Raw genomic sequence first — 22,317 nt, 5'->3', positions numbered from 1 at the left:
AGGGTACTCGGGGGCTGTCAGGACGCTCAGGGGATGTCCGGACGCTCAGGGGCCGTCAGGACACTCGGGGCCTGTCCGGACGCTCTGGGCCTGTCGGGACACTCGGGGCCTGTCCGGACGCTCGGGGCCTGTCGGGACACTCGGGGCCTGTCAGGATACTCAGGGGCTGTCAGGGTACTCGGGGCCTGTCCGGACGCTCAGGGCCTGTCCGGGGGCCGCCCCCGCGGGCGAAGGAATAGCGGGGCTGTGGAGATGCGGGCGGCCCGCGAGCAGCCAGGGGCTGACAGGACACCGGCACATGGTACAACCTGTCATGGTGCTGGGGCACAGCTCTGACGAGTTTGTCTGAGCCCCCACAGCGAACCAGGGCACTCCCGGCTTGCCGTGCCAGCCTGAAATTCCCGTGCCATGGCAAGCCAGGGACAGATCCTGCCAGATGCCCAGCTGTGCTTTCAGCAGGTCCGCTGGGGTGCTTCGTTTCGACTCGGATCATCTGAGGTAGAATTCCGTGATGATGTTCACGCTTTAGAGATTAAAGAAGAGGGAAACGACTGGTAATCTCAAATGATCATAGAAAACCGTAGTGTTTCTGGAGCTAAAACCACTCCAACATGCTAGCTGCCTTAGGGTTCCTTTTTTCATAGCATTACAACATTACAATGCACAAACTTCTGTCTTTGTTGCTCCCCGTTCACCCAAAGCAGGTGCTTGGACTTAACTGGAAAGCATAAACTGCAAAAAATACAGAGAGGGACTGGTATGGGGGAAATGGACATAAAAATGTGCAGAATAGTTAGAACAAAAGTGATAACATCTCTGCTGATACTCATCCTTACTGAGGAAATGACACCCCATATTAAATAGAGTAAAATAAATTTTCTTTAAAGGGAAATTGCAGTTTACTGACTATAGCAGGGTGCTTACCAAAATGTCTTTTTTCATGCAGGCGCAATGTCCCATCTTAGAGCACGAAGCCTGTTATCACATTACATAACAAAGGGATTATGCCCTAGAAAGTGCTGGTGCTGTGACCTGCAGCACCTTTCCCACTCCACCAGCAGCCCCTCCACACATGACCAGAGCCATGGTCGAGTCACTTCATTTTGGGAAGCACTCCTTAAACTGGGCTACCAAACCACTTGCCACCTGTGCACGCACCAAAGCCATGATGGCAAGATCACGATGCTGCCATCATTTCTTTTAGGAAAGGGGAAAGTTGTGCATCTCACGTGTTTCCAATATCTACATTTGTCTCCAGGGAGAGGAAAAAAAAAATAAAGCAGAATTGAGGAATATTCAGTCCCAAGGATCAACGAAGGACCACAGGCCCCACTGGTCCTATGATCCTAATGAAGCATCAGTGCTGCTGGCAACAGCTACTGCCGTGTCCAGAGGGGATAGTAATAACTACCATGAAAACACTTAAAAACAGTCCAGCCAAGCTCCCCTTCCTTCACTGGGCCTCTGTGTTTCAGTGCAAGCAGGATAGCTAGGGCACAACCCAGCCATTCCAAAATGCGGGGAGATGTATTGAAATATATGGTATCTCAGCACTTACTCTGATTTTTTTTTTCCTATTTAATTTTAATATTTTTTAAGTTCAACTGACCCTTCTGGTCACCAACTTTCTTTGTGGTTCACTGTAAGGATCGCTCTCCAAGAACAAAAAAGAAATCTCCAAGCTTTGATAGAGACTCTGGATGAAATTAAGAACTTCAAACCCCAGATTTTTGAAAAGAAAAACAGATGTCCTGTTTGTTGAGTATAAATAACTCCGTACGTGGAAGCCTTTTCTTTTACGCTGCATTAAATTTTATTTAATGCTGGGTGCATTTAAACTAAAAAAAAAAAAAAAAAAAAAAAAAAAGGGGGGGGCAGCAAAATATGTGGGTGACAAACCTCTAAATCTTTCCTCTCTCGAAAGAGAAAGAAACAGGCAGACGGGAAACCCTTCATCTCGATGAAAGCGCACAATGTGTTTCCTAGCAGACCTGGCGAGCCTGCCCTGGTCAGTGCGGCGGCGAGGGGAGGGAGGAGAGGAGGCGGCGGCAGTGAGGGAGGGAGGGAAGGAGGAAGGCAGGGAGGGAGGAGCGGCCCCGGCCGGGCAGAGCGGGGTGCGCCCGCAGGTGCCCTCCCGGTGCTCGGTCCCGGCCCCGCCGCAGGAGCGGCCCCGGGCTGACTTACGTGAGCACGTAGTTAACGCTGACGATGCAGTGCGGGCGGGAGGAGCGGCTGTTGTGCACGATGGTGGCGTAGCTCTGCACCCACACCCAGCCGCCGTGCTTGGCCAGGAAGCGGTAGTACTTGGTGGTCACTTGGCCCTTCACCAGCACTGCGGGGGCAAAGCGAGGAGAGCCTCAGCGTGGCTCCCGCCTGCGGTTTGATCAGCCCCGGGAGGAGGCGCGCCCTCCCCCCGGAGCCCTGTGGCCGACCAGAGGGGTTAGGAACCTCTCAGCGGTACATACGGACAAGGGTGGTGCAGCCCCCAGGCAGGGCTTATCTCAGTGCCTGAGATGGTTATCACAGGCTAATAGGGGAGATTGGTAGGGCCGGGGGGATTGTGTGTGTGTGGTCATCTATGGCAACTGAACCCCGCATACCCCCATCCTGAAGTATCATCATGGAGATTTTGTTCTATAAATCTGTCCTTGGGTTTTATCTCTTCTCGTTATGTTCTCTGTAAGGAAACTTACCGGAAATTGGTATCCTTTCTATTTATCTATCCGTGTATTAATGTCATTGTGATATCAAAATAGAATAAAGTACATCTCGCCGGATCAGGCTCACTACTGCAGTCGAAATTAGATATACAGATAAGGTTTGTGAGACTTGGTGGAAGTGAAATAAAAGTATTGATATTTCACTGCTATGGCTTTTTAGAGCAGGAAAAAAAGGGTTTTCCTAACACGAATTTGAAGAGACAATAGCGCCTGAGATTTGTGCAGGGCAGTTCTTGTCCTACAACCAAAAGAAAAGGATGGAAAATATCCTTTCATTCCCAATGCCCTCCGTTTGCCACCTGCGTCTAGAGTTCAGTCTCCATCTAACCTTGTTTCACTAAAACCCGAAGAAGATTTTGCTTATTCTGCCCTCCAGAGAGCTGGATTTTCACGTGCCGACCTAGAGGTAAATCCCAGCACCTGCAAAGTCCTTCTGCAAAGGGACAGGATGGGGGCGGGGTTTTAAACAAGAAGACCATCTCCTTACACAAGTGATGTGCACAACGCAGGTGAAAGGTGTCACAGCCATGGACGTGATGGTAAAGGGTCTTCTCTATCAGGTCCTGGGGCTCATAACCTGTTAGCTCAGCTACCCTGCAAGAGACATAAGCAGCAAATATAAGTGGGTGAGAGGAGAGGAGGCCTGGGGAAGAAGGGACGGGCTAGGGGAATAGATTTGGAAATAACCCAAGCTCTACCTGGAATCTAAGAATATGAGCTTCATGTCTAGGCTGGCCCGAAACATGAACATATTGCTGTGGAGCTTGATCTCCGTCACGGCGCTGGGCGGCAGCGAGTGGCCCACGGCGACCAAGCCAACGTTTTGGTAGCAGCCGTCGAAGGGGGACATATCCAGGCTGTACTGGCGGATCTTCAGGTACCCGCTGCAGTGAATCACCTGCCGGAGACACAGGAAAGCTTGGCAGCTATTCAGCAAGGGGGAAGGGCGTGCTGATCCCATGAGGAGGGCAGAGACAATTCCCCCCATCCCGGTGAGGTGCGGGTGCGGGACTCGCGGGAGCCGCTGACCCGCGTCTCTGCCCTGGCAAAGCGGCACCGTCTGGGAGTTTTCTACGGTTCTGTCGGGGTTGAATTTAATTTTTTTTCCCCCATAGTAGAGTTCAGCATCGATCTAAGGCCCATTAGAGCCAACAAGATTTTTTTTTTCACTGGCTTAAGTGGTTTTTGGCCCACCTCCTAACTGCGCTTTTATTGCTCTTCTGAAAAGGAGAGACGCGGAACTGCCAATCCAGTTACGACTTTGTAATGAAGAGTGTATGCGCGTGAGAAAGGGCTTACATGTGTGCATCTGTCACATGTGTAAGATGCCTCTGTTATATGGATGGAGCAGGCGCAATCCACCGCCAAAAAGCACCTTTGATTTAAGTATATCTCCTAAACGTATCCTTGCAGACAACTGCAGTCCACTTCTACTCTTACTTCTCTATTACTAAGATGTTTCTTCTTGGGGTTCAGCAGGTGTTCTTGGTCTATGGTATATCGTGACACGACATCTCCTTGGGTTATGGGTGGAACTACTTCCTCGGCGTTGTGTGGCTGACAAAGCAGCGAGGAGTTGAGAGACAGCGCAGGGCTCTCCTTACTGAGGAGCCCCGAGCAGAATCCTGTGAAGCACCTGGTCAAAACCCTTGACTGGGAGAGCTGCCTCTGCAGCTGACGGATTACCTGATTAAGAAATAAATTAACCAGGGCTCCGTTTTTATCACCTGAAAGCTGTCGCTGTGAACATCAGAGGTTGTGCGAGGTTCAGTTCAAACAGTAAAATAATAATTAAAAAAAAAAAAAAAGATAAAAAAAGCCCACAAACAAACACCAAGGGGAGATCGATTGCTTGGCTTTGGTGGTTTGTGCTCTTCAACCTGAAACTCTGAGAGAAATGGACCACATGAAAGAGCCCTGGGCTGGGAAAACCCCCGCGAGAAGAGGTCTCACTCCCTCTTCTCTCCCCATTTTCGCAGCCTTCCCGGCACAGGGACACGGGCAGGCTGGTGCAGGGGGACACGGGGAATCTGGCCGCGGGCACACACCTTGTAGCCACCGCAGGTGAGGCCCGCGTTCCTCTTGGCCAGGACGCACTTCATCCTCAGGAAAAAGGATCTCTCGATCTCGTACTCTGGGAAGGGGGAAAGGCAGAGGACGGGTGAGCCAGAGGCTCCGCGGGCTCTGCGCGGTTCCCTACGCGGCCGCGGGGGCGGGGGCTGTGGGCTTTACCCTGCACGAAGTGCGAGTGGTAAGGCTGGTGTGCCGTCAGCACCGCCGTCATCTCGTCGTGGTCGGCGGGGTGGATGTACTCGTAAATGCTGTTGCCGGTCAGCTCTACCTGTGAGAGAGGAGGAGGAGGAGTAGGGGGGCTCACGGCCGGTCCCGCGCACCCTCTCCTGTCAGTCGCGGGGGTGGTACAGGCAGCACAGGGGCCAGCAGGCCCCCCAGCGTACCTGCGACAAGCCCAGGTGCACCGAGGCAGTCTCCGAGATGTACATGATCTTGCCATCCGGAGCCACAACAAATATGAAACCGTCCAAAGTCTGCAGAAAAGGGTAGGGAATAGAAATAAATTAATAGATAGACCCATTATATACCTGAACCTCTGATTTATTTTAGCAAACAAGCATCGATGTTCAGGCTCTGATTATTCAAAAAGTTGGAAGGAAATGGGCAAATCTTAGACAAGGATCCCTCTAAAGCTCCTGGACCCCTGAGATACAACCCACTTCTCAGAGGGGTCGAGCTCAAAAGTAACGCCTTGAAAGGGCCTTGAAAGTATCTAAGAAGAGGTCCTGGCTATCTGGTTATTAACATGTGGGTCCCAGAAATCCCGAATTCTTCTATCCTATTTCAAATGTCACGGAGGTTTAGTACTTGCCTATTTTATAAGGAGAATTTAGGCGATCAAAGAGAATTTAAAACTCTCCACAGTGTAAAATAAGACAATTAGTCAGGTACATTTCAGCAGACACAGACGGGACTTCTGGGTTTAGCAAGAGCAGAATAGGCACTCCAAAGGCCACACGGTTCCACCAGAAATACGTGGTGATGGTCATCACTAATATTCTTTAGTATTTCAGAGCGCTGTGAGTTTTCAGATCCGTCCTCCCTGATTTGTGTCTCTGCTAATGTCGGTGCCCGCTGAGCCCTTCTGTCCCGGACAGCCGTCCCTAACCTGTCGCTAGAGCCTCTCCCTGCCACACCCCTCTGGGCTTCACAACATTGATGAGATGTGTCACCTTGTTAATAAACTGGGGAACAGTCGTGCCTGTGTCTCTGGCACCCTGCTACACACTGCAGATCCCTCTCTGTGGACGCAGTGTTAGATGATTCTGAGGCAAAGGACCCAGAGGGACCAAGCCACCAATAAAACACACGACACTGAATCACAGTGGTTCGCATTTCTGAAGTGGTTCCCCTCCTGCCTACCTTTCTATTAAACACTTGAACGGTTAAAAATTAGTCAAGGTGGCAATTGAAAGCTCAGAAGAGGGAATTATTTCTTTAATCATTAATACCATATGCCTGTCATTTCCAGACCAGTACCTGCAAAAGGTGGGATCCCAGTTCCCGTCCAACATTGTCCAGTGGGCTGGTTCGACTGGAGTGGCCCCAAGCTTCTCCAAGTCCTGTTATTTAAAAAAGAAAAACAAAACAGAAAAGTAAGGTCAGGAGATGAAAAATTGGCTCGTGTGGGCCTGATGGGGCTGCGGGGGGGGAGGACATTTTTTCCTTGTGTACACTCTAAAACATACATACATACAATCTTTGGAAAACTAGATGTGACTTCATTGCAGATAAAAGCCTCATTTGTGCTTTTTCTTTTTTTCAATATCTAATTCCTCAGAGAGAAAAATACCTGAATAGTTATTTTGAGTTAACGGTAAAGTTAACTTTTAAGACCTAAGTATAACAGCATGCCAGATCCAAGTGCTTTTCAGTGCTGATTTCGGCTACTGGGAATTGTTCCCCTTCAGGGGAAGCATTCTAACCTCACGGTTTTTCGTCACTGTCCAACGGCACGGACCGCCCTCCCTCCTGCCCCACCAAGTCTGCCTCCAGGATTCACCTCCATCCCTTCCATCTCTCCTCCTGCTGCTCCGGTGGGCGGGATGGCTCCCGCTGCAGGGAGGGGTGATGTGCCTCCATAGAGCCTATTCCAGAAATTAATCTTTCCGGATTTGACTTATGTTTTACACTCGTCTTGTTTTCTCCTATGCAAAGTGAGCAGTAATAAAAGTCACGTGGAAGTTACTTCAGGGGAGTAAAGCTATTCATGGACGATGTCTTTTCACGGTGTTGCTGAAATAATTTAAACTGGTCACTTAAAACCTTTGAGGCTTGTGCCATGAAATAAGTCTCACTCCGACACGCACTAGCAGTAAGATAGAGCAAAACGGAGGGGAAACCTACAAATCCCGATCGATGGCTGGGGTGCAGGTAGCAAGGGGACCCGAGCCGGCGGGATGTTCTCACTCTAGCAGTGCGGGTTCGGGCAAAGCAAGACCTCGTTTTCCAGTTATTTCGAGGCAAACAGACGAGGGGCTGGCAGCAGGCAGCCGCGGGCATCCCTCGCTATTGACCGGCCTCACCCGGGTGTTCGCCGCTCCGAGCCGAGCTAACGATTTCCCCCGCGCTCTTTGAACGGGGCATCCCAGCGCGGCCCCTGCGCGCCCTCCCCTCTGCCCGCGCCGTGCGCCCCGCTCGTCCCCGCCTTTCGCTTCCTTCTCTCCCCTTCCTCTGCCTCTTCACAACAACTTGTCCCTTCACAGCCCCTACACTTTTCTCCTTCTTCCTTAACTTCACAGCCCTGCAGAGGCAGGAGGTTCTCTCTGGCCCGTCCCTCATCCTGCAGCCTCAGCATGTAGCAGGTCGCCAGTCAGAAACAGGCTCCTTCCCATTAATTCCTCCACGCCAACTAAGGGGAAGCCAGCCGCCAGGATGGAGGATCACCTCCGCCCCCTGTATTCAGGAAGGAGCTGGCGAATTTTACACAGCTTCCAGGAAAAGAGAGAAAACCCCACGATTTATTTGTTTTTCCCGAGCTCCTCGAAGGTTTCTCTGCTGGGGAGCCAGGATGGCCCGTTAGCGCTGAGCTGGCTCCTTGCCACGTCCCCCACCCGGAGGGAAATCTGAGTGACAGGTTTCTTTATTCAAGACTGAGTCTGCACTGCCCGCCTATGATTTAAGTTGCTTATTAATCTAAGTTTACGATTCTAATTATTCTTCTCCTAAAAGGGAAAATAACCCGACCCCAGCGGGTTAATGAACAGCTCACGGGCATTGCAGGTTAACCTCCCTCGGGAAGGTGGTTCTTCACGGCGCTCTGAGCTCCTCTATATGTTTCAGGTGGAAACCCCGCACTGCTGGGCTCTGTCGGCTCATGGTTTATAATTAAACGTTTTCACTTGTCTACCTGAACCGGCTTTTTCAAATCCTGTCACATGAGACGATCCTTTGTGCTGCCCAGATGTTTTCAGTACTTTCAAGTCGGAGACTCTTTCTAAACGTTGCCAATCCCAGCCTCTCCCAAATCGACGGCCTCTCCTGATGCCCCTTAAATACTGTTTTCAAAGATTATAAGAGAAAGCTCCCTGCACTAATTTCCCCACCCCCGCCCCCCATCTATTCCCTTTAACATCCAATTTCCTTTTATCGAGGGGGCAAACTGTGATTTCTTGCACTTGACCTACCGCAGAAAATTCTGCAAATCCTTTGATTGTCTATTTAAAACAAAACAAGGAAATCAGCTCTCCCTTTTGCTCCAGGATTACGCTTGGAAACAAGATCTAAAGATTCTCTTGTAATTTGGAGAGCCAACAGCATAATAGCTTTGGAATAGAAACAAGCAGCTTTGTGAGAACAAGGATAACTAAATCGTTTTTAGGCAACGGATTTTCCCAGCTAAAGTGGCCGAAGACAAAGCAAAACATAATCTATTTTGGAAGATTTCCAAGTTATGCCACATTAACCTTAGCAGATAAAATTTGCTTTCTTCCCTGCGGCCCCTCCCCCACGGCGGTCTGGTTTATCATATTTACATAAGTAGCCTTAGAAGGGATGTATCTATTATGGATCTAAGGAGCTAGCGAGATCACATTTCATTTGGAAATGGAGGGGAAGTTTTACTCTTGCTTAATACTTGATGCATTGTAGAACCATTTCCATTTAAATACCCCCGACCCACGGATTACCTCCATGGACTGGCTGCATGGGTTTTGTAATTTCCTGAAAATGAGATTTCGATTTATAAAACAAGAAACCAATTAGTAACCAAATGAGGCGAAGTAGATCCACTAAAATTGACCTAATCCCACAGGCACCGTTTAGGTCAGTTCTTGGCGAATGAATGATGAGCAACCGTCTAACATAAGCTCAAGGCATCACCCAGCTGTGTTATTCAAGCAGAAAAATAATTTTTTAAAAAATGGATCAAGCTTTTATTTCAGAATGAATTTGATACTCTTGCCAAAATATGGATTATATGCTCCTGCCTAGCAAACTCTTCCTCCTATTTAACAATCTCTTTCACTCGATGAACTTTTTTTCCTCAGAAGAGAAACTATTTGTGCCACGAGATATTGTCTGCTGTTGTGAGGGGGGAAGGGAAATGGAAAAAAAAGATTTTTTTTTTTTTTAAAGAAGAGAAAAGAAAAGCATTTTATCCAGACTATCACTTATCGTTACCCAACAGCCTTCACCTATATTGCGCCGAACCTGCGCGGAGCGAGCGTGCTGATTCATCGTTTCTCTCAGCGCTCTCCGGTGGAAAGCCGCTGTGCTTTCCACATCAAAAAGCATGTCCATCGGTTTCATGGGCTCCTCCAAAGGCGGGTCCCTGTGAAATGCCTTCTCCCACCCAGCCGCGCCCACCGCCGGCCCTGAGCGAGCCGCTCCGCACCGCCAGCCTGTGCCCCAGGCCGGACGCGCAGCCAGACCTGCCGCGCTGCTCTGCCCCGCTCCTGTCCTGCCTTCCCCTCATCTTTTGATTGATGCAAGCCTTGATGTAGACAGCCAATGAAACCAGGGGCCGGGTGGGCACCGTCCCTATCCAGTGGCGATACTGTTTCAAGAAACTCGCCTGTCCCACAGAAGGGGGAAGAAATTCCTGAATCGTTTCTAATTTGATCTAGGCAAAGACGGAGGAAGGCAGGCGCAGGGAAATGAGACTCCGAGAAGCCAGGGCAGCTCCTTGGCCCCGGTTGATCTCCGGGTTACTTGTCCCTCTGTGAGCATCTGCAGCGCAGAGCCCATCTCGACCCCGTCCTTTGTCTGGCAATAGCAAAGGGGGGCGGGGGTGGCGGTGGGGGTGGGGTGGCCAGAAGATGCAAGCCCTTATCTACTTTGCGCTGATTTGTCGGCTTTTAAAAGCAGTTACGGCGATTTCCCCAGCGGGCTCGCAGTCATGAAACCTCAGCGCAATTCGGATTCACTGTAGCGGGCGACTTGACGCCCCCGTTTAAAATCACCTAGTGGAGAGCCCACCCTGAGCTCCAGAGCCGCTTCTCTGGGGCCAGGCCCTGAGGCCAGCTCCCTCGGAACCCTTGGGTACCCCTCCGGGGTTTGCCCTGTCTGGCGCACCGCCCCGCACGGCCGGGCGAGGCCCAGGGAAGCTGCCTTGGAGACGAAGGCCCGGAGGCAGGGAGTTCTTTCCTGCGGCTGTGGATGGGCAGAGGGAGAGGCTTGGGGGGCTCTCCCGGGGGCAGCCCGCCGCTGTGGGGCAGCGCTGGGAGCCTGCCCGACGGGGCAGCCGCAGGGAGTCTTCCCTAAGTCGGGTCCCAGCAGGGCCATCGCGGGTTTCTCTTCCAGGAGTTCCTCAAAACTCCCTCTCTGTGCAGCGGCCCCCGCCCGCCGCTTTCCCGGGTCTCTCCCCCTCCTCCCGGGGGCCGTGGCCCGGGGACGTCTCCGCACGCTTTGGTTTCGCTGCGTTTTCTTTGCCCTTTCAAGGGCCGCTGTATGGTTATTAAAAAAGGAGCAGCAGCTCACCCCTCGCCCGCCGGCGCCGCGGGGATGCTGACCCCACAAAGGGCGCGGGGTGCGGGACCCCCGGTCACCTCCGCCCCGGGGCTCGCCCCTTCCGTGCTGGGCAGGACGGCGACGAAGCTCGGCCCGGGCACGGGCAGCGGCTTCGTTCAACCTGCTCAGCAAATCCTCTCTACAGGGAGGACGAGAATGTCACCTTGTGAGCGGCTCCTCAAGCAGCGCCTTTCCTGCCTCCCGCCGCCCCTCGGCACTGCTGCCTCCTTAATACCAAGGGACAAGCGGGGCACGGGAGTTGTTTGGGAAGAGGGAGACAGGACAGCTCAGTCCCCATCTCCCACGCGGTCATTCTCCCTCTCTGCCCAGGGGAAATGACAAACAACAGCTCCGGGAGTCGCGGGAGCAGAACCTGCACGTCCTAGTCACCGGCAAGCCAAAAGGCAACTGGATGTTGTATCGAGGAATTAGCTTGATTCGATTAACCATTTAATTAAATCGTCTGCCGCCAGCGCTCCGTTCTGCCATCGCCTAACGCCAGACAGAGCTGATTTCCCAGTTAATTTAACAGGCAGTGGTTAATGATAACTCAAAATCTCGGCCAAATGAGGCTTCTGTGAAGGACTGGGTCGCCGTCGGAGGGTCCAGATGGAATAGAATAAACTATGCTTAAAAAAAAAAAAAAAGAAAGAAAAAGCTGCTCATTTCCACTGCCTGCGGATGCCATTAGCAAGGTTTTGTAAAGATTTATTATCTCGGTAAATCACACGTATTCATTTGAAGTAGAGATAAATTAGCATCCCTATTTCTTTATAAAAATAATAAGAACAGGAAGGAAAAGCCCTGTTGACTAAACAAACATCCCTGTCAAGAAAATGGTAGTGGAAATAATGCTGAGGCTGTTTCACTATAGAAAGAAAAACCAGGATTTTGGCAAACACGAGGTAGCGGAATTGCGCTTTGAAATGCAAACAAACGGAACCATGTCCAAATTGGAGAGAGGGGGAAAAAATCAGGGCATTTTCGAGCACCAACTACTTATTCATTTCTCCAGAAGACTCAAATTCAAGTAGCCCTTATTTCGAAGAAATAGGGGAAGGAAGGATTTGCGCCAACACACACGCGGTTTATATGCAAGCTGAAAAATATTCTCCAACGTGAAAACGGTTGTATGTTTCCAAAGGAAATATGATTTTTTTTTCCCCCGCTCTTCTCATTAAATATTCCTTCTAAAACATAAATCTGTGGGGTTTTTTCCAACGATCCTGCTAGTAGTTTAGTTCTGCTCTTCACATTTTAAGTTCACATCAAAACTGGAATTAAACAGATATTCAGCGTGGAGAGTAAACTGCTGCTTAAATGAGAAAAACTTCTGTAGGAAAATAAACATTGAAACCTAATGCTCAATCATTTCCCTTTGCAGCAAGAAAAACAGCATTAAATCACCTATCCACGTGGGAAACTGATTTTTTTTTTCCTGTTGATCTCTTCCCCCTTTAAAATAAAACAAGGTTAAGGGTTTCAATATTGAAATGTTAACCATCCTGATTCGGCGAAAGTTTATGTAAACGGGGTCTCTGCTTTTGTCTCGAAAAGCAAACGCCTCTCTACACCAAAACGATCCCTTCCCACTAGGACAGACTGCAAACCCTCCTTTTGCATCTCTGGTCGCGGATAGGAGAATAGGACCTTTAAAATATTCCTAACTAAAAAATAAAAACAAAACCCAAACAAAAATTATTTATTGTGCCACCTGGGTTTTTTGTTTGGGTTTTATTAATTTTCTTTTCTTCCTTCCCTTCTGGATACTGCCGAAGGTCAGTGAAGAATTACCCCGCTATAGTAACAGTGATCGCATCGTTTTTGGTGGAAAAGTCTTTTAGTCCTTTGACACCCTGGAGATTTTTCTTCCTATTTTTTGCGTCCACGTTACTTACATTAGCGATTTAAATTAAAATATTTGTATTTATTTATAATGAACGTTAAATCAGGAGTTAATTAATTAATTCTGCTTTTAAAAAAACAAACAAACAACCCTTAAATCTCTTCCTTAATGTCCTCAGAAAATTAGCAGATATTCACTCTTTCCAAAGCTGTCTGATCACCGAAAAGCAGTATAGGTCTTATACGCTTTCTCCTTCTGGAAAGAAGTGTTTTAGTAATGAAACGATGCAAGAAACCTACGTCTTGCGCTTGTGTCCTTGGCAGGTTTAATCTGCTGAAGACCTAATGAAGTGAAATTAGGGGCGGAAAGAGCAACCCTAGCGTTTCAATAACTTGTGAGAATTGCACAACCATTACGAGAGAAAGCCCGTAGAAAAATTTCTGTCCCGTTTGTCAAGTTTGTCCAGTGCCACTGCCTTATGTTTAGATGTCTGGGGGTGAGAAGGAAACCCCACGTGCTTATTTAGTGTGTGACTCTCCTGGCGTTTCACTCCCAGAAAACTCTTGTTTCCAGAATGAACCCGAAATCTACCCACCTTCTTTCTCTATAGGGACCTTTCAGACACAAAAATATGCAGACAAGCGCACACCGATTCTCTCCGCCCTGTCCCCAGCCCCGCGTGTGCGCGGCGATGAGGAGTGTATATCTTTCTGTACGTGATTATTTACAACCAACTCTATGTAAGCACTCCATGGGCAGATGGAAATTCGCTCTTGTACCGGGGAGAGGGGATATGAGTTACTCTGAAAGTGCAGCTCGCTCTTACGGAGACAACGTTTCTCTACCCTGACTCCTCCAAGATCTCTTTAAATGTACGACCGGGCTCCCGAGCCTCCTACCACCCATCTCCAGTGTTTCGGCCAACTCATCGGGTCTGTCCCTATGCATGTATCGCTTTCCTCCCCAGGGAAATACAAGCGAGAGGAGCCCCATCACATCCATCCAACATCCCTGCCCTGCCTCCTCAGTTCAGAAAGAATTGTCCTTTCCGTGCGTCATTTCCCTGGCTGCTACTACCTGTTCTCCTTTCCCAGAGAAGCGATGACTTTTTTTGTTTGTTTTATTCCTCTGGGTGGGGGCACTGGAAAATCAGTATTGCCCCTCGCTTCCTTGCCTCCCTACACCCATACCAGCCTGACACGCACAAGCACACCCGCAGCGGGAGCCCAAGCTGCGCGTTCCCGGAGCCCACTGCGACCCCGGAGTCCCGGGGAAAATCACCCGGGCTCGGCTCCGGCCCGGCCAGGCACAGGCGCAGCGCCGGGGCCGCTCGTGGGCTCCTCGCTCGTGTTTAATAGCGGCCCGGGAGAGCGCAGGGAAACCCGCGGGGCCGGGGCCGAGCCGGGCCCGCTCTCAGCTCCCCGCCTCCTCGGAAGTACGTAGGAGGGAGAGGGAGCCGGCGTGGGTCCGCGGGGAAGCCTCCCGGCTCCGCGCCACGTTGCATCTCCCGCTCTCGGGCCTTTGTGCCCCGCTCGCAGGGATGCGCGGCCCGGAGGATGCGGGCGCGGCAGTCCCCCGTGGGTCTGCAGCCCGCTCGGCGCTGGGCCTCCCGCGGCAGCGCCTCGGAGGGGCGAGCCCTTCCGAGCCTGCTCCCTGCCTTTCTTTCCAATGCGCAGTTTGCCCTTAATGAGGCTGCGAAGGTTCCGCTGCCCCCCGAGCCCCGCTCAGCCGCCCCCGCTGCCTCCGCACTCAAATTAGCATCTGCTGCGGCCGGCAGCGGCCCCGGCCCCGGCGCGCTTCGCCGCACGGTTCCCCAGGGCATTCAGGCATCCTGCGCAGCCACCGAGGGACCGGGATCAGCTATTCTTCTCTTCCCGTGATTACTCACAGCCTACAAGCAACACCATATGCTTCTTCTGATCAAACAACCCGCTACATAGGCACCAGTAATTGACGAGACCTGCTCGAAATCACGCAGAAAGGTAGCCTACTGAGACCGCAGGAGTTGACAAATCATTGCTAATAATCCTTTTAGGAACATCATGGGCATCAGGGTTTGCAATAGCTTTATTTTTATAAAGTATGCGCTGACAGCATAAAGGACAACTCCGTCTCCTTTGAAACAGGGGATTGTCCCGCATAATGATCTTCAAGGTGGCAGAGCAAATAGAAGAAGAAAGTGGATTGATGAAGACTTTAATTATTATTTTTAAAGGTTTCATTTAACCCTTTCTTTGGTTATAAGTGACTCGATGATATGGAAAGTTATTTCAAGAAATCACTGTAAAATGCACTGGATTGAAAATTACTGCAGTGGACTTTAGGTATAAAGGTTCATCTGTAACCTGGGGCGGGGAAGGGGGTGTGAGATTACCTCCCCCATCCAAATGACTGCCACATTGTGCATTTATTTTAAAAAGTAGAATTAGTACCAGTAGCCCACATATTTAACTGGGGGAAAAAATTATAAACCTCTCAAATCACCAAATCAGACAAAACTAAAGCAAAACAAAACTAGGCCATATACATGCTCATAATTTTTAAAAAAATATAGGCCAACCGAGTCGAGATACAGCTACAGAAAACTCATCGGGACATATTACATTGTTTTCTATGTACACTCACTTTTCGACAAAACATGCAGCGAATTTTATATTAGGTCAGGGAAAAAAAACCCCAAAAACCTCTTGGTACCTTTTCTTTCACGCAGATCATAACTTCATCGAGTTGATCTAAATAAAAGGTTCGTGATTTTTTTTTTAGTTTTTTTTCCCCTACATCTTATAAAATCAATAGAGCGAGAACATGGAAGAACTTTATTCTGACTCTCCTAACTTTGTTCTGTTTGTTTTTCTTGGCAGCAGATCTAGAAGACCAAAGACAATCGCTTTAGATCCTGATACTATTTAAAAGCAAGAGACACTTCAGGACGCTAAAGTTTTCTTTTGCTAGACAGGCGGGCTGTTGCTGCCGTGGAAGTCAACGTGAAGTTTACTGTTGCCTGTCGAGGAGAGTCATGTCTAGGCTGGGCCGCTGGTTTTGCAGCACTGGGTGCTCAGCGGGATTGAATACGTCTGGGTGCAAAACTCCTGCTAAAATTCTCCTAGGTCGATTAACGCCCTCAAAGTGCCCTAGTGATCCTCAGAACGAGACACAACGCGCTCACACACATGATGTGACTCACTGTGCTCGACTTATTTATTTAGCCTGGGTGTGAGCACGCCTGCACGCGTGTCCTGTACCTGTACACCGCACCTTTCCTCGAGAGCCGAACTAAGGCTTTAGGACTTTGCATAGACTTATGTAAATATTTACCCATATACTAATTCGCCCTCACAGAATTACTATAAATAGGGGTGAATCATGCCCTCTTAGGCCTTGCGTGCGCTTGGTGGGGGATGAACATTTGACTGGAAGACTGGGGGAAAAGGAAACCCGGGTTTGCTGTAGCAGAACACGCAGCAGAGCTCAGTGCCTTCAAGTGTTGACAAAAGCACCATAAGTCTCCAACCAAACCTGTCTAGGAGCTAAAGGCAAAGTATTTACAACAGAGGAAAGTGACAGCGGAGGGCACCCTGTCTCTAAGCACACTCCGAAGGATTGACCTTTTCCTTTTTTTTTAATTTTCTTTTTTTTTCCTTTTTCTTTTCTTTTTTTTTCTTTTTCACCGTAAAAATGATAAATGACATCTGGATCAGAACGAAAATAGAGACGAATAGGCATTCTCACCTACCTTCTGGAAAAACCACTCTCATTTTTAAATAGCTGGTAGTGAGTCTGATTATGGATGCTTTGTCCAGCTGAGAGGTGATAGCAGAGGGCAGGGGTAGTAATTTAGCCAGTTCATAAAATTCACTGTTTTCTTTCTCCCGTCTAGTCCGGGCAGCATTTTTGGACTTCTCTTTCATCGTGTTTTTTTCCCGCTTCCTTGCTACAATTTAAACTCCAGAGATTCATCCAAAGGTGGAAGGGAAACTTATCTGCAATTCATCTCTCCGGAGCATCAGGCTGTGATTCTGAGTGCGGCCATTACTCAGAAAAACCGTTCTGTTGTGTAAATGCAAACAAGCATTGAAGAGTAAAGATGTTCTTAAAAAAATAATAAAAAGAAATAAAAAAAAAAAGAAAAAAAGTAAATATACTCTGAAAAGCAGAGTCAATTAGATGGGGAAGGCATTTATCCAATGCAGTTCAGCACTCCAAGCAACTGCATTAAAAAAAAAAAAAAAAAAAAAAAAAGCTAGAAGATTGAGGCACCAGACAGCAACCAAACGATGTATTTCTGGCTTTTTTTCCTATTCATGGCGGACAGCATAGCTCCTCGGAAGAGGGTCATAGTAATCCCGTTTTTTTCCGTGATCCGTTGTCAATCCGAGGGCCGAAGCGCCCGGCCGCGGGCTGCCTCCCAGGACGCTGGGTGACTTCCCCGGAGCCTCTCTCTGTGAAGACAAGAGCAGTCCTGGAGTGAGAGAGTCGGTACACGGCGCCGCAGCGGAGCCGCGAGAAATAATAATCAACAACCAGCTGCCGGCGGGTGTAGTATTTTCTCCCACCAGAGGGGAAAGAAAAAAAAAAGTGTATTTTCCCATCTAGCGCGCCCGTGGAGAAGCCTGCCCCGCACTCTCCTCCCACAGCCCTCTCACTTCCCAGCCCAGGTGTGCGCTGCATGGCCGGAACGAAAGCGCAGCGGAGAGCAGCCCCCGGCTCCCGGCGTGAGCGGCTTTGGGGCTGCGCCGGCCCCTCCGCGCTCCCGCGGCCACAGCTCCCCGCCTTCCGCGCTGCCAGACCCTCGGTGAAGGACACATTTCCAACCACGGAGTATTTCTGCTTATTTTCCCTTTTCTTTTTTTTTTTTTTTTTCTTTCTTTCTTTCTTTTGAATTTCTCCTCTTCTCGGCTACTGTCCTCATTCCTCAGCTGGGATCGGGGGTGTCTACCTCAGCTGCACCCCAGCCAGGGGAGGCACGCTTTGCCCAGCCCTGCCCCGAGCCGGAATCCACCCAAACATCACATTTTTCCAACCAAATTATCTTTTTTTTTTTTTTTTTTTCCTCCTCATTTTTCACCGTGGGGAAGCGACCCACAGCCTAGCACCGCACATCACTGCGGTTCTTCGCTGAGGCTGGCAGATTGTGGTGGGTTGTGATCTTCTTTTCACCTACCTTGAATCCCTGAGCCCGGCAGCCTGCAGAGAGCTCTCCCGGGGTGAGGAGCCCAACTCTTTAATTGGCTCATTAATGGCACGGGGAAAAGTTTGCGCCTGTCACTGCTCCTCGCACCGATGGGCAGACAGACATTGCCGCCTCCCCATCCCCTTTATCGGCTCCCAGGCTCTCCGTCTCACATAACGAGGGGTGGGGTGGGGTAGGGTGGGGTGGGGGGGCGAGGTTGGTATTAATGAAGAATCCCTAATTTGCGGCTGAGAAATGCCTAATAACTTCTTGATGGCTAAAAGCCTTTTAGCACAACTTCATTTCTCTCCAACTCCCCCCTTGACCCCCCTCGCTCCCACCCGGCCGAGCCCGCCCCTAACGCCACTCACGGCCCCGCCTCGCGTCCCGTTGGCCGCCGCCGCCTCTGGGCCGGCCCCAGTGGCGGAGGGGCGGTGGCGTCAGGCGGGCACATCCCCACCCCTCTCCCGCCTCCCCTCTTCCCTGTGTCCGCCCTCTGACCTGGCGGCGCCGCCGGGGGCAGTGGGGACACACAGACCCCCACGGGCACGCACAGACACACACACACACATCTTCTCCCCGCGTACCTGTTGGGGGATTGTTGGCCTTGGGGTGGGTACCTTGCGGCCATCGCCCCTCGGCAGGGCAGCGGGGGTGAGCGGCCGAGCTCCCGCAGGACTGCGGGTGGTGAGGATGGCCGCAGTTTTACACACCCACGCACATTTCCCCACCCCAAACTGCACCGAAGTGGTCGCGCTTGGGAGAAATAAGCTGCGGTCACGTCCCCTGCTGCCCCCTCCCTGACACCCCCAGCTTTAACCATGCACGGTTTTCCCCTGGTCTGATGCGCTGCGGGACAGCGTGAATCGGGTCCTGTGGCGGAGGGGAGAAGGATGGAGAAATATTTTAATTGATTTTCTTGATACACCAGGGAAAAAAAGCCCAAACCAAACCAAAACAATAGACAATCCCACCAACAGGGAAGAGAAAAAAAAAAAAAAAAAAAGGAAAGGGAGAAACTCAACCCCAAATCCTCCTACATTAGGAGACAGAGCTGCTTTAAAACTGCCTGCAAAGTGGACGTGGGGTCTTTTTTTTCTCGGGGAGCGGGACTACTCCTAATCTCGTGTGTCCCCTGGGGAAAATAACCCTAAAAACATGACGCTGCTCCTTAAACTGCTGGCTCCTGAACAGAGTAGATAGAGCAGAGAGAGAGAGTGCCTGGAGTGGTGGTAGAAGGGTTGCAGAGTCATTTCAAAATCATAGCAAACTCTCAAAACCCTGACATAATTGCCAAACCAGTCGGTACGAGACTTCGGCTAAAATAACTGTTTAAATGAGATTGCGCTGGCAGGCAACAGTCGGAGTATTTCGAGGAAAAAGAAACGGTCTCAGTTTTCTATAGAAAAACATGAACAAAAAAATTTTAAAAATTAGCCCTTGAAGCATCTAATCCCTTTTGCTCCTTGGCCGGCTCTAGTTCGAAACGCAGGCTTGCAGCGCAGACCGTCTGTTCGCTGCTTATCACCTTAAATCTCCCCTCGGTTAAAAGCTTTCCCTGAGTTCATTTGGGTAAATAAAGGAAAGACGGAAAGAGAGGCATTCAACAACTCCTCTGGGTGTCCAGGCGTCTACAAGCATCAGAGAAATGTATCCACGTAGTCTCAAATGTTCTTTTGATTGTCTTGTTTACCGAAGCGACTCGTCGTTAAACAAACACCAACGGAAGGCATTTAGTGAAGGTAAAGGTAAAAAAAAAAAAAAAAAAAAAAAAAGGAAAAGAGCGCACCCTTCCCCACACTCAGTCATGTTGTAAAGCGATCGCTGCTGTGGGAGAAGGTGATACCGATTTTACAAAAATCATCCCTGTATGTTACAGCCCTCAGGTGTAACGTGGCTTTGGGGGACAAGAAAAGGATTAAAAAAAAACCCAAAACGTCCTTCTGGTTTTCATTTGAGGGAATTCTCTTCCTAAACGGCACTGACGTCTCTAGGAGGTTATTTAGACATATGGCCAACAACTGGACTAACACTGTCAGGTAGCTCACGACTTATTTGTCAACAAGATTCTGAGAGAATGTCTTCTATAACACCCTGGGAAAAATAAATAAATCAGTAGGATACACTTCTGCTAATTCATACCAGGGAAAGTGAGCATCCACCTTACCAACCCCGCACAGCCCCATCGAAGCCCGTAGCTCACCGAGGATTCTTTCCCGGTGTACCGGGACTCGGTTTCTTCCCTCCAGCCCGGGTGGGTGACAGCGACCGCACCGGTTCTCCCCGTGGCCGGGGCCCGAGGGCTCGGCTCGACGAGCCCCTGTGTAGATTTTGAATGTGTAAATGCTACGGGAGATAAAGTACAAGATGTGAAAGGACTGGCGGCTGAAGGGCAGTCACTCAGCTCTGGAAGTTACAGCAATCGTGGACAAAGTCACCTCTCCACAGAGCCACCAGCGCGGGGTTTGAAGATTTCAGCAGATTTCAAGAGGCAGTTCCCGAATGATGGGAGAATTTGGCCGTTTCAGAGATATTAACCTTGTCTTCCTTCGTCAAAAACAAGTGACTACTGCAAGCGAAGATCAGACTTGGCACTGCCCCGTTCCAGGTGTGCAGGCAAAGGCAGCCCGCAGCAGCTAAATTCGTGGTTTTCATATCAGCCGAGAGCCCGCTGCCACCGAGCCCGGTGAAGCCCGTCTACCCTGAAAGAAGGGTGCATGGTGCTGCTGAGCAAATGAAGCGGAGGCAGCCCTGGGCAGCACAAGCCGTGGGAGCGGAGCTGAGGGCAGCGGGCGGCCGGACACCTGCGGGCCGAGGGGCACGGCAGCTCCCAGGCGGGAGAGCCACTCCGGCCGCCTGGAGCTGCGGGGCTGTGCTGGGCTGTGCTCAGCTCGCATGCAGGTATTCTCGGGCGAGAATCTCCTGAAAAAAAGAGATAATGCTGGAAAATTGAATAAACAAGTACTGCAGTGCAATTTGATTTTAAAAGGCGCATAATAAAATGGTGTATCTGAAGAAAGGCTGAGTGAAAACAAAGCGTTTCAGAGACAGGTTTCCTACTATAGTAGAAAACTTGTGTAGGCAGACACAATATGCAGCGTGTACTGCAGCATGTGTGCGTGAGCGTGTGTATGTGTGTGCAGAGGGGGAGGGGGGAAAACTGTACAAATCAAAGCAAGGGAAAAAAAAAAAAAGAAAAACCCTACCGGACCATTTCCCTATAGGACAGATCAGATCCAGTTTCTTCTTCAGCACATTCGGGCGTACTCTGATGTATTTATTAGATTATGAATTCGGACGGGTTTATTAATCTCCCCTAAAGAACAAGATGGCCATTTCTTATACAGGGAGAAAAATCTCTTCGAACGTAAGCCATCACTTACACACCGCTTTTGTTGGTGAATTAATGATGAGGATCGCTCTCCCGATTTCTTAAAAAAAAAAATCAAAATAAAAACAAACTAATGAAAATTCGGCCTGGTATTAGTTACGGGCCGATTTCCACACGCCAAGCCTCCCTCATTTTTGCCCCGGCGAGAAGCGGGATCCCACCTCGGCCGAAGGGAGCGCCCCGCCGTGCATCGCCTCTGCCTGAGATGCGGCTCAGCCCCGGGGTGCGTGAGGGAGAGCGGGCGCTGGGGGACCGAGGCTGCTTCTTCAGAACCCAGGAACTTCAGATACACGCACTGGGTACCCTGGTGAATTGGAGTGTGATGTGAATTTTCATCCATGCCCTCATCAAGGCTTTATTGACATAAATATACACGGCAAATGCTCTTTGAGACCATTCAGAAGTAATTAATATGTTTTAACTGATCTAGATCTTAACCTTCAAGATTCAAGCCATGCTCTAGGTACTTTATTCCTGCTCTTTTGCTAATGTTATTAGGATGTTCAGGGCAGCAGGACAAGGAGAAAGCAGATTCTCCAATACAGGAAATAGTTAACAGACCCTTGGATACCAGTTCTCAGATATAAGCTTTTCTGAATGCATTTATTAAAAATAATTACGGAAACATTGCAAAATTTGAGTAACTGACCACTAGTGATTGTTAGTTATTTTAAGCAACTCATTCAAACAATTTTTGGCGATATATACGTGTTAAAAGATACTTTGCAGGGAGGAGAGACACTTCTCTTGACTACGCACTCCTTTCAATTTTATTGTTTTTGGCATAAATGTAACGAGATGATTTATATTCATTTTTCCAGGGGAGGCAGAGGTCAGTACCTTTTAGACCTTATCTTATTGAACACACTCTTGCTAATGATTGGAAGTCAAGCTAGCTTACTGTGTCACGGAGCAGTGAATGAAAACATAAAATAAATATAAAGAAACACTAAAAAAATCTACTTCATGGCTAGTAACAGTTATCCCAAGGGACATTTTTTCTTATCTTCTGCATTTCCAAAGGAACCTGATACACTGAACACCCGAACCAAGCTGAAACGCCCTTGTCAGGGATGAGAGGTTCGGTAACGACCCGGGACTGGAACTCCGACGAAATTACAAACTTCAGAAAGTGCTTCCTGCCCTCCCTGTGCCTTCACAGACATCC

The 22,317-nt window shown here is 49.6% G+C and overlaps 1 protein-coding gene across 1 annotated transcript in view; it reads right to left on the bottom strand.

The window, feature by feature from the left end:
* Positions 1-16,531, bottom strand: part of SIM1 (SIM bHLH transcription factor 1) — a 50,790-nt gene extending 34,259 nt beyond the window's left edge. The window contains exons 1-8 of the mRNA XM_064707228.1: positions 16,322-16,531; positions 6,273-6,355; positions 5,177-5,266; positions 4,953-5,061; positions 4,769-4,854; positions 3,419-3,618; positions 3,208-3,314; positions 2,185-2,332 (exon numbers count right to left, since the gene is read on the bottom strand). Coding sequence (XP_064563298.1) covers positions 2,185-2,332; positions 3,208-3,314; positions 3,419-3,618; positions 4,769-4,854; positions 4,953-5,061; positions 5,177-5,266; positions 6,273-6,355; positions 16,322-16,496 — 998 coding nt within the window. The 5' untranslated portion in view covers positions 16,497-16,531. The remainder of the gene's footprint in view (positions 1-2,184; positions 2,333-3,207; positions 3,315-3,418; positions 3,619-4,768; positions 4,855-4,952; positions 5,062-5,176; positions 5,267-6,272; positions 6,356-16,321) is intronic.
* Between the last annotated feature and the right edge of the window lie 5,786 nt (positions 16,532-22,317).

This window comes from Zonotrichia leucophrys, chromosome 3 (genome assembly GCF_028769735.1).
Source record: "Zonotrichia leucophrys gambelii isolate GWCS_2022_RI chromosome 3, RI_Zleu_2.0, whole genome shotgun sequence".
Taxonomy (NCBI): Eukaryota; Metazoa; Chordata; class Aves; order Passeriformes; family Passerellidae; genus Zonotrichia; species Zonotrichia leucophrys.
Note: the sequence above shows the minus strand (reverse complement) of the source record. Positions and strands in the feature narration are given on the sequence as shown.